General features: G+C 43.5%; 1 protein-coding gene across 2 annotated transcripts in view; it reads right to left on the reverse strand.

Moving 5' to 3' along the window:
- SHANK2 (SH3 and multiple ankyrin repeat domains 2) overlaps positions 1-13,147 on the reverse strand; it is a 734,882-nt gene that overhangs the window by 583,011 nt on the left and 138,724 nt on the right. For both annotated transcript variants that reach the window (XM_038764461.1, XM_038764460.1), the window contains one exon: positions 137-253. In XM_038764461.1, the coding sequence (XP_038620389.1) occupies positions 137-253 (117 nt within the window). The remainder of the gene's footprint in view (positions 1-136; positions 254-13,147) is intronic.

Genomic DNA, 13,147 nt, shown 5'->3' on the forward strand with positions numbered 1-13,147 from the left:
TCCTTTAAATAAAAACAATTCCTGTACCATGCAGGCAGGGCCACTGTCTTGAACTCTCTTTCTCGAACAAAGAAAATCCTAGTACATTGGATTAGTAAAGATCATCCTATGGCCCATTCAAAACAGAATCACTAACCTGATTATAAAGGGCACAGATGTGCAGGGCTGTATTCCCAGAGGCGTTCTGTGCTCCCATATCTGCTCCATAGAAAAGCAAGTGTTCCAAATGCTGTACGTGTCCATATCGACAAGCCTGAAAGACACAAATTTTTCCATTTATCTTGCTACAGATTTGACAACAAAGACTGGTTCTGTAAATAGGCCAGTTAACACCACAATTTTGCATATCTGGCGCTCTACTGATTTAAAAACTATATCTTTATCCCCAAATTAACCACATGCAGCACTACAAAAAAAATTAGTAAAGAATCCTCAAAATTACCAGGAGAGTCTCTGGAAACACACCCAACCTCCACTTGAGGAATACACAAGTCACTCTTGGGAAATCACTAGGAATCTCAGCTCCCTACCTGGGCAAGATTTATAAGAAATATATATGTGTTCGCAGTGCATTTCCCATAACTTCCCCACACTCCCCATCTCTCCTCAGGTTACAAGGTTTCACTATTCAGACATATTGATGAGTTGTATTTGGCGCCCCCACCTGGTCACCTATGGAAATAGCACCAAACTGATGAAAGCCCTGGAGCAGAATTCCCGGGAAAAACAACGGAAACTCTTTGCTGCTCAAAGCCGAATAAATGATCCATAGCCCTATACCCACCAGAGATTCAAGTGTTTCTTACTCTCCTAGAAACTGGGGCTTTTCTGAACACTTAACCCTCCCTGTGGGTGTGGGGATATTTAGAAAAGGTTCTCAGTGATTGAGCTGAACTGGGTTAATAACTCTCACAGTTCAAGCCAGGGAGTGATAACCTGTTGAATTCTCTCATCACTCTGGAATTCGGGGCAAGAATAGGAGAAAGCTCCATTTTACAGTGCTCACTGCCTTAATCCTTTTAAAGGGTCAGTAATATTTTTTTCTTAATTAATGGGATTTATTGTATTACTCTGCTACCTTCTCTCGGCTCTGTGGCCAATCAAACTTTGGAAAACAATAATCCTGATAAATCTACAGTCAACGGCAGCAGAATAAATGTTTTTAATATGTTTTAGCTAGAATGTGAATAGGGCATCTGGGAACTTTGACAATCTGAGACTGCTTGGTTTCAGAATACCACATCATTAAAGCCTGGGTGCTTGCATTTGGTGTCAGAACTGACAGGCACTACGGTGAAAGTCTTCCTTAGGACAAGAGTTCACAAAATCACAACCCTCACATAGAGAAGTGGATGGGAATTGTTCTAGTTGGCTTTGGGCTAGGTAACCATCCCGTATACATATGCTGTTCTAAGAGGTTAGATTCATCGGAAAAGTTCCATCACCTGAAGCATGAGAGTCATCAGATAACCATAAGCCTAGGACTCCACCAATAAGGTAAAAATGGGGTACTAAGCACACTATCTGAACAATTCAACATCAAGATCCTCCAGATGAAAAGGGGACTCTTTCCTGAATCACCCATCTATGTTTTCCCGCTCTCTCTTTGAACTGTTAATAGAGACTTGGTCTATCAGCATTGACACAGTATCAACTTTGTGTTTCACAGCTTTATTCCAGAACTGGCTCAAACCAAACTTACTGATAAAATGATAGGATTAGCCTCAATTTCAGCTACTGACCTTTGCTTTATTACTAGCCTGGGCTAATAAAACTGAAGTCTCCTTTTTGAATCAATCCCGGGCTCTTTCCTCTGAGCCAAGCTGCTTCTCCGTATTAATAATAATAGTATTTGTTAAGCACTTACTGTGTGTCAAGCACTGTTCTAAGCGCTGGGGCAGATATAAGGTAATCAGGCTGGACACAGTCCTCATCCCGTGTAGGGCTCACAGTCCTAAACCCCATTTTAAAGATAAGGGAACTGAGGCCCGAGAAGTGAAATGACTTGCACAGGGTCTCACAGCAGATAAGTGGCAGAGCTGGGATGAGAACCCAAGTCCTTCTGACTCCAGGCCCGTGCTCCATCCACTGGGCCATGCGGCTTCTCTACCTCTTCCACCTCTCAGCTGCCTTTAACACTGTGAACCACTTCGTCCAAGAAACATGATCTTAACCTTGTCTTCACTGATACCGTCCTCTCCCGGTTCTCCTCCTATCTCTGTGGCCGCTCATCCTCAGTCTCTTACACAGGCCTCCCACCCCTCGAGGCTCAGTTCTGGGTCTCTTTCTATTCTCCATTTACACTTAATCCCTTGAAGAACTTATATCTAGACTGTGACCCCACTGTTGGGTAGGGACCGTCTCTATATGTTGCCAACTTGTACTTCCCAAGTGCTTACTACAGTGCTCTGCACACGTAAGCACTTAATATGAATGAATGAATGAATGAATCTGCTCTAATGACTTCCAGCTACCATCTCTATGAAGATGGTTTACAAATGTACATGTCCAGCCCTATCTTCTCTCCTTCTGTGCAGTTTCACATTTCTTCCTGCCTTCAAGACATCTCTACTTGGAGGTCCTGCTGACTCCTCCTCCCCCATCCCCCCGCCCTACCTCCTTCCCCTCCCCACAGCACCTGTATATATGTTTGTACAGATTTATTACTCTGTTTATTTTACTTGTACATATTTACTATTCTATTTATTTTATTTTGTTAATATGTTTTGTTTTGTTGTCTGTCTCCACCTTCTAGACTGTGAGCCCGCTGTTGGGTAGGGACCGTCTGTATATGTTGCCAACTTGTACTTCCCAAGCGCTTAGTACAGTGCTCTGCACACAGTAAGCGCTCAATAAATATGATTGAATGAATGAATGAATGAATGAAATAAGATGCTGAAACATAAGATGTAGTCAAACAAACATCCAAGGCAAAATGGGCTCAGAGAACTCCCTGAATACTAGGAAACACCTCATTTAGTTTCTTTAGATAGAAAAATTAAAAAGAATGATAGGAATTGAAATAGTCTATTGCAATAAAATTGCTGCCACATTAAATAGGTCTTAAATCCCAAATTTAGAACTTATAGAAGACCTCTCCCTCTCTTTTGTCAAAACATGGCTGATTAATTCCATAATCTTGGAGGAAAGACATCCTACTCCAGAAAGAAACTGTTCCTATGCCAAAAAAAAAACAAAAACATGGAAACGAAGTCACCACTAGGTGGTAGTAAAGATGATATTTCAGTTTTGGTTACCAGAGAGGAAAGGAAAGCACTGTATTATACTAATAATAACGATGGCATTTGTTAAGCGCTTACTATGTGCCAGGCACTTTACTAAGTGCTGGGGTGGATACAAGCGAATCGAGTTGGACACAGTCCCTGTCCCATGTGGGGCTCAAAGTCTCAATCCCCATTTTACAGGTGAGGTAACGGGAGCACAGAGAAGTGAAGCTCCTTGCCCAAGGTCACACAGCAGACAGGTGGCAGAGCCGGCATTAGAACCCACGACCCTCTAAGTCCCAGGCCCATGCACTATCCACTACACTATGTTGCTTCTTCCTTGAAACTTTCCTGAACCTAGACCAGTATAGTAGTTTATATACTTTCCTGAAGCTATATCAGCATAGCAGTTTACTGCATTCAGTTTTGGTCATCATTTAGAAGGCTAAAATGGGCACAAAAGGCTCAGGAAGAGCGAATTCATTCAATTGTATTTACTGAGTGTTTATTGTGTGCAAAGCACCCTACTAAGCGCTTGGGAAAGTACAATAGAACAATAAACAGACACATTCCCTGCCCACTAGCACCGTACTAAGCGCTTGGGAAAGTACAATAGAACAATAAACAGGCACATTCCCTGCCCACAATGAGCTAAAAGTCTAGAGGAATAAATGATAAAATGAAAAAATGATGTAAGGATAGGACAACTCATACAAGGAGAGATTTAAAAGGGCTCTTCAGTTTAGCTATGAGGGAACATTACTGAAGTTTACAAAATCATGAAGAGTGCGAACAGGCAAAACAGAGAATTGTTTTTCACTACACATTGAAGGGAGCTATACATTGAAGCTGGAAGATTCAAAACAAGTAAAAGGAACTTTTTTTGACTCACAGTGGAAAGTACACATGCAGCTTGGCTATTGTAGGAGACTGGAAATCCCTAGGGGTTCCAGAGCATGGATAGGTTTGCGACTAAGTAGTAGGATATCAGAGCAAAATACCATTTTTATAACCATTACCATCAGAGTGGAGGCCAAAGAAAGTTACTATCACAGTGTTCCTCCAAGCTTCCTTCGGTGCCACGGTCAGAGACAGAAGGCTGGGCTGACAGGACAGATCATCACAGTCTGACTTTCTGTTTTTCTTTTCTTCTTAGGTTCTTATGATCTACATACAAAATCTTATCTTCCAAGTTGAACTACTCTGAGTGGCACAAACTTCTAAATTCCACAATCATCAAGAACTTATCAGAGTACCTCTGCTGAAACAGAGAGTATGTCAATCACATGTCAAATGAAAATAGGTTCAAATAATGGAGATGAGCATGTAAACTCATTTGTAAATTCACACATAACCACAATCTAGATCGGTATTTTCAGATAGTACTCTTCAGGTTCTCACTGATTCCTTAATGTCTTTTGAGTTTTAAAAGTAAGAAGCAGTGTTGCCTAGTGCATACAGCATGGGCCTGGGAGTCAGAAGGACCTGGGTTCTAAGCCTGGCTCCACCACTTGTCTGCTGTGTGACCTTGGGTAAGTCACTTGACTTCTCTGTGGCTCAGTTATCTCATCTGTAAAATGGGGATTAAGACTGTGAGCTCCAGGGGATGTGGACTGTGTCCAACCTGATGACTTTGTACCTACCCCAGTGCCTGGCACATAGTAAGTGCTTAGCAGATACCATAAATACTTTTCCTTAAAAGGAAGCACAGTAATTCCCATTGACAAATTAGGAGAAATACTGAAAATTCTTATGGTCCTAACAATCAATGTGTGACCTTGGCCAAGTCACTTAATTTCTCTGTCCCTCACTTTCCTCATTTGCAAAATAGTGATTTAATACCAGTTCTCCCTCCTACTTAGACAATGAGCCCCATGTGTAACTCGATTACCTTGTATCTATCCCAGCACTTAGTATGGTTCTTGGCACATAGTAAGCACTTGAGGTACTCTATTAAGCATTTGAAAAGACTACAATATAATAGAATTGGCAGACATGTTCCCTGTCCCCAGAAATCTTACTCAACATTCATAATCAAGCTTCCCATTCCTACATTGTTGCTCTTTAAAAGCAGATGCTAGAAACAACTTATTTCTGGTGGAAAAACTCCCTTCTCTTGCTTCTTGGCAACTTCCACAATCTCATCAAATAAAATATGCTTGCACACGTGAGCTGATCCTTAACCCTGAGTTTCCACAGGTTTTTTTTAAGTACACCTCTCTTTGGTAAAAATCAGTTCAAATATTCTTCACAAAATGAGGAAAATATATATCTATATTAATTTATTCATTCAATCGTATTTATTGAGCACCTACAGTGTGCAGAGTACCGTACTAAGCACTTGGAAGGTATAATTCGGCAACAAATAGAGACAATCCCTACCCAGCAAAGGACTCACAGTCTAGAAGGGGGGGACAGACAACAAAACAAGTAGACGGGCATCAATAGCATCGACATAAATAAATAGAATTATAAATATATGCTAGTTAATAAAATAAATAGAATAATTAATATATATACACATATACATAAGTACTGTGGGGCAAGGAGGGGGGTAGAGCAGAGGGAGGGAGTCAGGGTGATGGCGAGGGGAGGAGGAGCAGAGGAAAAGGGGAGCTCAGTCTGGGAAGGGCTCCTGGAGGAGGTGATCTTTCAGTAGGGCTCTGAAGGGGAGAAGTGTGCTAGTTTGGTGGATGTGAGGAGGGAGGGCATTCCAGGCCATAGGTAGGATGTGGACCACGGAACAGCAGGACAGGCAAGAACGAGGCACAGTGAGAAGGTTAGCACCAGAGGTGGAGAGTGTGTGGGCTGGGTTGAAGGAGAGAAGGGAGGTGAGGTAGGAGGGGCCAAGTTGATGGAGAGCTTTGAAGTCATATTTTTTGTATCCATGCCACGTACTTTTCACCTGCATGAATAAAAATGGGATTACCACAGACTAATCAAATTCTCCTGTTAGTTGGGAAGGTAAAATAGCTACACCATCCTGGGAAAGACACACAAGGGACTGATGCTGGCTTCCATCTTTCTTGTAGGTATAAGAATGTGTGGGCCCGTTCCTGTGTCTTCTCTCCATGTAACTGCAGATGGACTTCCCAACATTTGCAAAAGTCCCAGCCGGTGGAAAGAGGTGGAAGGTGGGTGAGTGAAACTACTGCCTCGGGACCAGTGCCAAACGGCTCCAGGGCTCAGACCATGCAGATGAAACTTGACTCTGGAGGTCAGCAACCTTCTCAGACATGGCAGACTCCTGACTACGCTCCCCACTGATCTCAGGGTCCTCAGCAGAGGTGGTGATGCTAAAGAACCAAGAGAGGCTGGAGATAGGAGCCCAAGCCCAAGTTAGTTCCAGAGGGAAGCCCCTGGGCAGAACATCTAGGCCTTGCACTGGGATGATCAGCACAGCCTAGTGGGACGAGCACTGGCCTGGTGGGAGGATCAAAGGACCTGCGTTCTAATCTCGGCTCCACCGAGATGTTGTGTGACCTTGGCCAAGTCACAATTTCTCTGTCCCTCAGTTCCCTCATTTGTGAAACAGTGATTCAGTACTGGTTCTCCCTCCTACATAGACAATGAACCCCATGTGGGACCTGTTTATCTTACATCTACCCCAGCGCTTAGTACAGTTCTTGGCACATAGTCCTTCTCCTGGCCTAGAATGCCCTCCCTCCGCGTATCTGCCAAGCTAGCTCTCTTCCTCCCTTCAAAGCCCTACTGAGAGCTCACCTCCTCCAGGAGGCCTTCCCAGACTGATCCCCCCTTTTCCTCTCCTCCTCCCCATACCCCCGCCCTACCTCCTTTCCCTCCCCACAGCACTTGTATATATTTGTACAGATTTATAACTCTATTTTACTTGTACATATTTACTATTCTATTTGTTTTGTTAATGATGCGCATATAGCTATAATTCTATTTGTTCTGATGATTTTGACACCTGTCTACATGTTCTGTTTTGTTGTTTGTCTCTCCCTTCTAGACTGTGAACCCATTGTTGGGTAGGGGAACATCTCTATATGTTGCCAACTTGTACTTCCCAAGTGTTTAGTACAGTGCTCTGCACACAGTAAGCACTCAATAAATACGATTGAATGAATGAATGAACATAGTAAGGACCCAACAAAGGGGCAGACCAGCAGCTGGATTAATAGAAACCATAATAACGGTAACAGAAGAACTGTTAACAAGGTTAGGGATTATGGCAAAAGACAGGACTTTCTAGAAATAATATGTCCATAGAATCACCATCAATTGGAAACAACTGGGCAGCACTTGATAACAATAATAACAATTCCACCATTATTATCATTATTACTTATTCTGTGATGCTTCCCCTCCCAAAATGCATGCCAGACATATTTTTTCCAAGACTTGGAAGGATGGCTAGACCAAGGCAGTGTTGGCCTGTGGGATGGGGTGGTCTGTGAGGTGACAGGATCCCCAAACTGGAAACTCTGCAATCCCAGGAGTCAGAAGTCTGAGGATCTTCCATCATTCCCGCAACTCTGGACTGAGCGGTATGCTCCACTTCATCCTGAAGCTGGCTCTAGTGAAAGTATTAAGCTACATTCATTCAGTCATATTTATTGAGTGCTATATGCATAGTCCAAGTAAAATAAAAGGAGCAGAAATCAGATCTCGTTCTCATAACCAGAACAGGGCATTGCTCCCTTAATTGAAGTAACTCCATTACATTAACCGAGTCTTGCTACTTTTCAGCCCTCTGACAAGAAACTATAAACTTATGAATATACTCAGAGTTTTACAATCTGCCACTCCACTAATATTTACTGGATGGTTCCTTCTCTGGAAGGTTTACATGTAAACAGGTGTATTGTTATGCCATGATGTCTATTCGAATGTCAGAAACACTCACTGAACAGAACGAAAAGCCGGACCTGAGAACTTAACTGAGAGCTTGGAAATGTTGATTAATGGAAAGCATCTGGATTTCCAAGAAAAGGGTCCAGGTTGGCAATACTTTTTCTATTGCAAGAAAGGCCCCATTACTCTCATAGCACAACTGATAGATCCCAAGCTGAGAAAAATGGCTTTTTCCCTATTCTCAGTCATTTCACACCTCTCTTCAATGAGAGCAGCAGATGGTAATGTGTTGCTCTGCCATCCTTCACACTTCAGTGGAGACTGCTGAAATCACTATTAACTGGACATGCTTACATATTAATTTGTGATCCAGATGTGAAATGGCCTGAACAACTAAAACTTTAGAACAAATGAAGCAATTTGTATAAAAATGATCCATTTTCAAATTCTTCATTTAATTTTCAAATTACCTAATAAGCATTCCTTTTTAATCATGCAACTTTTCAAGCCCATCAACTGAGTATTTCCTTGGTCCTATCATTCAGTAAATGGCTTTTTCACTGGCAGTGGAGGGATTCAAATCCCAACCCAACTACTCATTCCTTAATCTGTAGCCTACATTAGAGTCTTGCATGGGTCAAAATTCCAGAGACCAGCCTGGTCCAAGATGAATCAGACAAGTAAAGTCTCACTTGCCTATACCCAGGTGTATGAAGAAGCAATCACTCATGCACGCTGACTCCTACATGCAGTTTTCCAGGTGTGCTGCTGAGATTTATCATCATAGGAAACATACTTTGGGTTCTGTATTAATCAAGGACCCATGATCTTTTGGCACTAGTCACTAGTAGGGGCCTGGGCAGCTCTGACAAAGAAGGGAGGGGGAGAGATCTCAAGTCTGGGAAAGACAAGGGTTCAATCAATCGTATTTATTGAGCACTTACTGTCTATCAATCAATTGTATTTATTGAGCCGCTGTGTGCAGAGCACTGTACTAAAGCAGTTGGGAAAGTACAACAGAACAATATAACACATTCCCTGCCATCAACAAGCTTACAGTGTAGAGGGGAGACAGAAATTAGTATTAACAAAGTACAGATAGGGACATAAGTCCTGTGGGGCTGGGAGCAGGGATGAATAAAGGGAGCAAGTCAGGGAGACACAGAAGGGACTGGAAGAAAAGGAAAAGAGGGTTTAGTCAGGGAAGGCCTCTTGAAGGAGATGTTCCTTCAATAAGGCTTTGAAATGGGGGAGAGTAATTGTCTGTCTCATGTGAATAATAGCCAGTTTCTCAAGAAAGTAGAAGGCTAGGTCATTAGGGTCAAGAGATGGAGGAAGTGGGAGGAGGGAGTTAAACATCTGGAACAACTGGCGAGGGGGAAGGGCATGGATGTCAATTAGGATGGAGAAATAATTTTGCCAGGGAGAATTAAAGCACGTAAGGATAAACTTGAAGTAGATGAGGTTGGCCTGATATCTAGATTTCCGCCAGCAGTGCTCTGCGGCTCATGCACCAGAGTGAAGGAAGCCAACTGTGGAGGTGATCCAGGGCTGTGAGTTAGTGGTATGAGGGGGTAGAGTGAGTGAGTTGAGTTCCATACAGAGTGTGTTGTTGAGAGCATCAATTTTTTCATCAAGGGAAGGTAATTTTGTTACAGAGGCTAAATGGGGCATGATGAGTTGAGAAAATTGGATAGGGTCAAAACAACCAAGGTGTCTGTGGGGGAACAGCACAAAAATGATGACAATAATACTATGTACACAGCACTGTATTAAGCACTTGGGAGAGTACAACACAATATGACAGACACATTCCCTGCCCACAATAAGCTTACAGTCTAGAGGGGAAGACAGACATTAGTATAAATAAATAATAAATCCTTGCTTCATGGACAAGGATTCTGGCATTCTTCTAGAGGAAAGGCCTGAACTTCCCTTTAATGTATTCAATTAGTTATTCTGTGTTCAATGCCTTTACAATTAATGAAATAAAGCCCAAAAGACATACCCAGCCTGAGAAAATGATTATGCTTCATTGTTCTTTCTACTCCTACATCCACAAACAATACTCATAAACTGGACCAGAGTTCCACTAAATATGTAGTCATGCAAATTTTGTACATTCTTTTCATTTACTTGTGCTTGAAGAACCCCAGATTCAGGAAAACTGACATTGGAATCAATCAATGATATTCAGCACTTACTATGTGCAGAGCACTGTTCTAAGCGCTTGGGAGAGTACAACAAAATTAGCAGAAATGTTCCCTGCCCATAATTTACTCCTGTATGCATTGTCAGAATAACTTTGTTCAATTCCCTAACAGTGTTGTATCCAAAACACATAGTGAAAACACACTTTATGGGAGAACTGATTGTATCTTTAAGTTCCTACAGTGAGGGACTCTGTGCTGGTTATCCATTTTTACCTACACCTGTGACTAGCATCTGACTCTCAGTGGCCTCATCAATCAATCAATCATATTTATTGAGTGCTTACTGTGTGCAGAGCACTGTACTAAGCGCTTGGGAAGTACAAGTTGGCAACATATAGAGACAGTCCAGTGGGCTCATAGTCTAGAAGGGGGAGACAGAGAACAAAACCAAACGTATTAACAAAATAAAATAAATAAAATAGATATGTACAAGTAAAATAAATAAATAGAGTAATAAATATGTACAAATATATATACATATATACAGGTGCTGTGGGGAAGGGAAGGAGGTAAGACAGGGGGATGGAGAGGGGGATGAAGGGGAGAGGAAGGAAGGGGCTCAGTCTGGGAAGGCCTCCTGGAGGAGGGAGCTCTCAGTAGGACCTTGAAGGGAGGAAGAGAGCTAGCTTGGCAGATGGGCAGAGGGAGGGCATTTCAGGCCTGGGGGATGACGTGGGCTGGGGGTCGACGGCGGGACAGGCGAGAACGAGGCCGGTGAAGAGAATAGCGGCAGAGGAGTGGAGGGTGCGGGCTGGGCTGTAGAAGGAGAGAAGGGACGTGAGGTAGGAGGGGGCGAGGTGATGGAGAGCCTTGAAGCCGAGGGTGAGGAGTTTCTGCCTGATGCGCAGATTGATTGGTAGCCATTGGAGATTTTTGAGGCGGGGAGTAATATGCCCAGAGCGTTTCTGGACAAAGACAATCTGGGCAGCAGCATGAAGTCTGGATTGAAGTGGGGAGAGACAGGAGGATGGGAGATCAGAGAGAAGGCTAATGCAGTAGTCCAGACGGGATAGGATGAGGACTTGAATGAGCAGGGTAGCGGTATGGATGGAGAGGAAAGGGCGGATTTTGGCAATGTTGCGGAGCTGACTGGCAGGTTTTGGTGACGGCTTGGATGTGAGGGGTGAATGAGAGAGCGGAGTCGAGGAAGACACCAAGGTTGAGGGCTTGTGAGACGGGAAGGATGGTAGTGCCGTCAACAGTGATGGGAAAGTCAGGGAGAGGGCAGGGTTTGGGAGGGAAGACAAGGAGTTCAGTCTCGGACATGTTGAGTTTTAGATGACAGGCAGACATCCAGTTGGAGATGTCCTGAAGGCAGGAGGAGATGCGAGCCTGGAGGGAGGGGGAGAGAGCAGGGGCAGAGATGTAGATCTGGGTGTCATCAGCGTAGAGATGATAGTTGAAGCTGTGGGAGCGAATGAGGTCACCAACGGAGTGAGTGCAGATCGAGAACAGAAGAGGACCAAGAACTGAACCTTGGGGAACCCCCACAGTAAGGGGATGGGAGGGGGAGGAGGAGCCTGCAAAAGAGACTGAGAATGAACGACCGGAGAGATAAGAGGAGAACCAGGAGAGGACGGAGTCTGTGAAGCCAAGGTTATTATTTATCATCATCATCATCAATCATATTTTTGAGCGCTTACTGTGTGCAGAGCACTGTACTAAGCGCTTGGGAAGTACAAGTTGGCAACATATAGAGACAGTCCCTACCCAACATTGGGCTCACAGTCTAAAAGGGGGAGGCAGAGAACAAAACCAAACATACTAACAAAATAAAATAAATAGAATAGATATGTACAAGTAAAATAAATGGAGTAATAAATATGTACAAACATATATACATATATACAGGTGCTGTGGGGAAGGGAAGGAGGTAAGATGGGGGGATGGAGAGGGGGACGAGGGGGAGAGGAAGGAAGGGGCTCAGTCTGGGAAGGCCTCCTGGAGGAGGTGAGCTCTCAGTAGGGCCTTGAAGGGAAGAAGAGGGCTAGCTTGGCGGGTGGGCAGAGGGAGGGCATTCCAGGCCCGGGGGATGACGTGGGCCGGGGGTCGATGGCGGGACAGGCGAGAACGAGGTACGGTGAGGAGATTAGCGGCAGAGGAGCGGAGGGTGCAGGGTGGGCTGGAGAAGGAGAGAAGGGAGGTGAGGTAGGATATAAATATCCATTATTTATATCATGGATACATAGACATTTGAAGATATGGAATGCATGTAGATGTTCTGTATATGAGCGCGCTCGTGCACGCGCGCGCGCGCACACACACACACACACACACACACACGAGTTTTTTGTTTCTATGTCTTGTTCAAGAACACACCAGTAGGGGTCACAATACCTCCTCAACACTTAGGTGATTTCATCAGGCTTCCCTATACAGACACCTTTGTGGCCCACTCAATTGGAGATAAAGTCAATCTTGGACATGCGGAAGTTTTAGAAAAGCTTTAGTTTGCTGAAATTATACCAGGTCATCTAGATACAGATTTTTTCCAAGGCGTTCCCTGCCACATGATTGACATTTAGCAAATACACACAGAAATAACTGATGAAAACAAGCAAGATGTGTTTTTAAATCCCAATTCATGGAAAGTAAATATACATAACAATAGTTTTTCAGAGGTACATTTAAGAATGGAAAATACATGGGAAGCAGCATGGGTTAGTGAGAAGAACTTGGAACTGAGAATCAGATAACCTGCATTCTAATCACCTGGCTCTGTCATTTGCATGATGTGTGACCTTTGCAAATAACTTACCTTCTCTATGCTTCAGTTTCCTCATCTGTAAAATGGGGATTAAGTAGCTGTTCCCTTCCTAGTTAGACTTTAAGGCTAATATAGGACAGGGGCTGTGTCTGATCTGCACATTCCCAATGCTTAGAACAGTGCTT

Source organism: Tachyglossus aculeatus, chromosome 22 (genome assembly GCF_015852505.1).
Source record: "Tachyglossus aculeatus isolate mTacAcu1 chromosome 22, mTacAcu1.pri, whole genome shotgun sequence".
Lineage (NCBI taxonomy): Eukaryota > Metazoa > Chordata > Mammalia > Monotremata > Tachyglossidae > Tachyglossus > Tachyglossus aculeatus.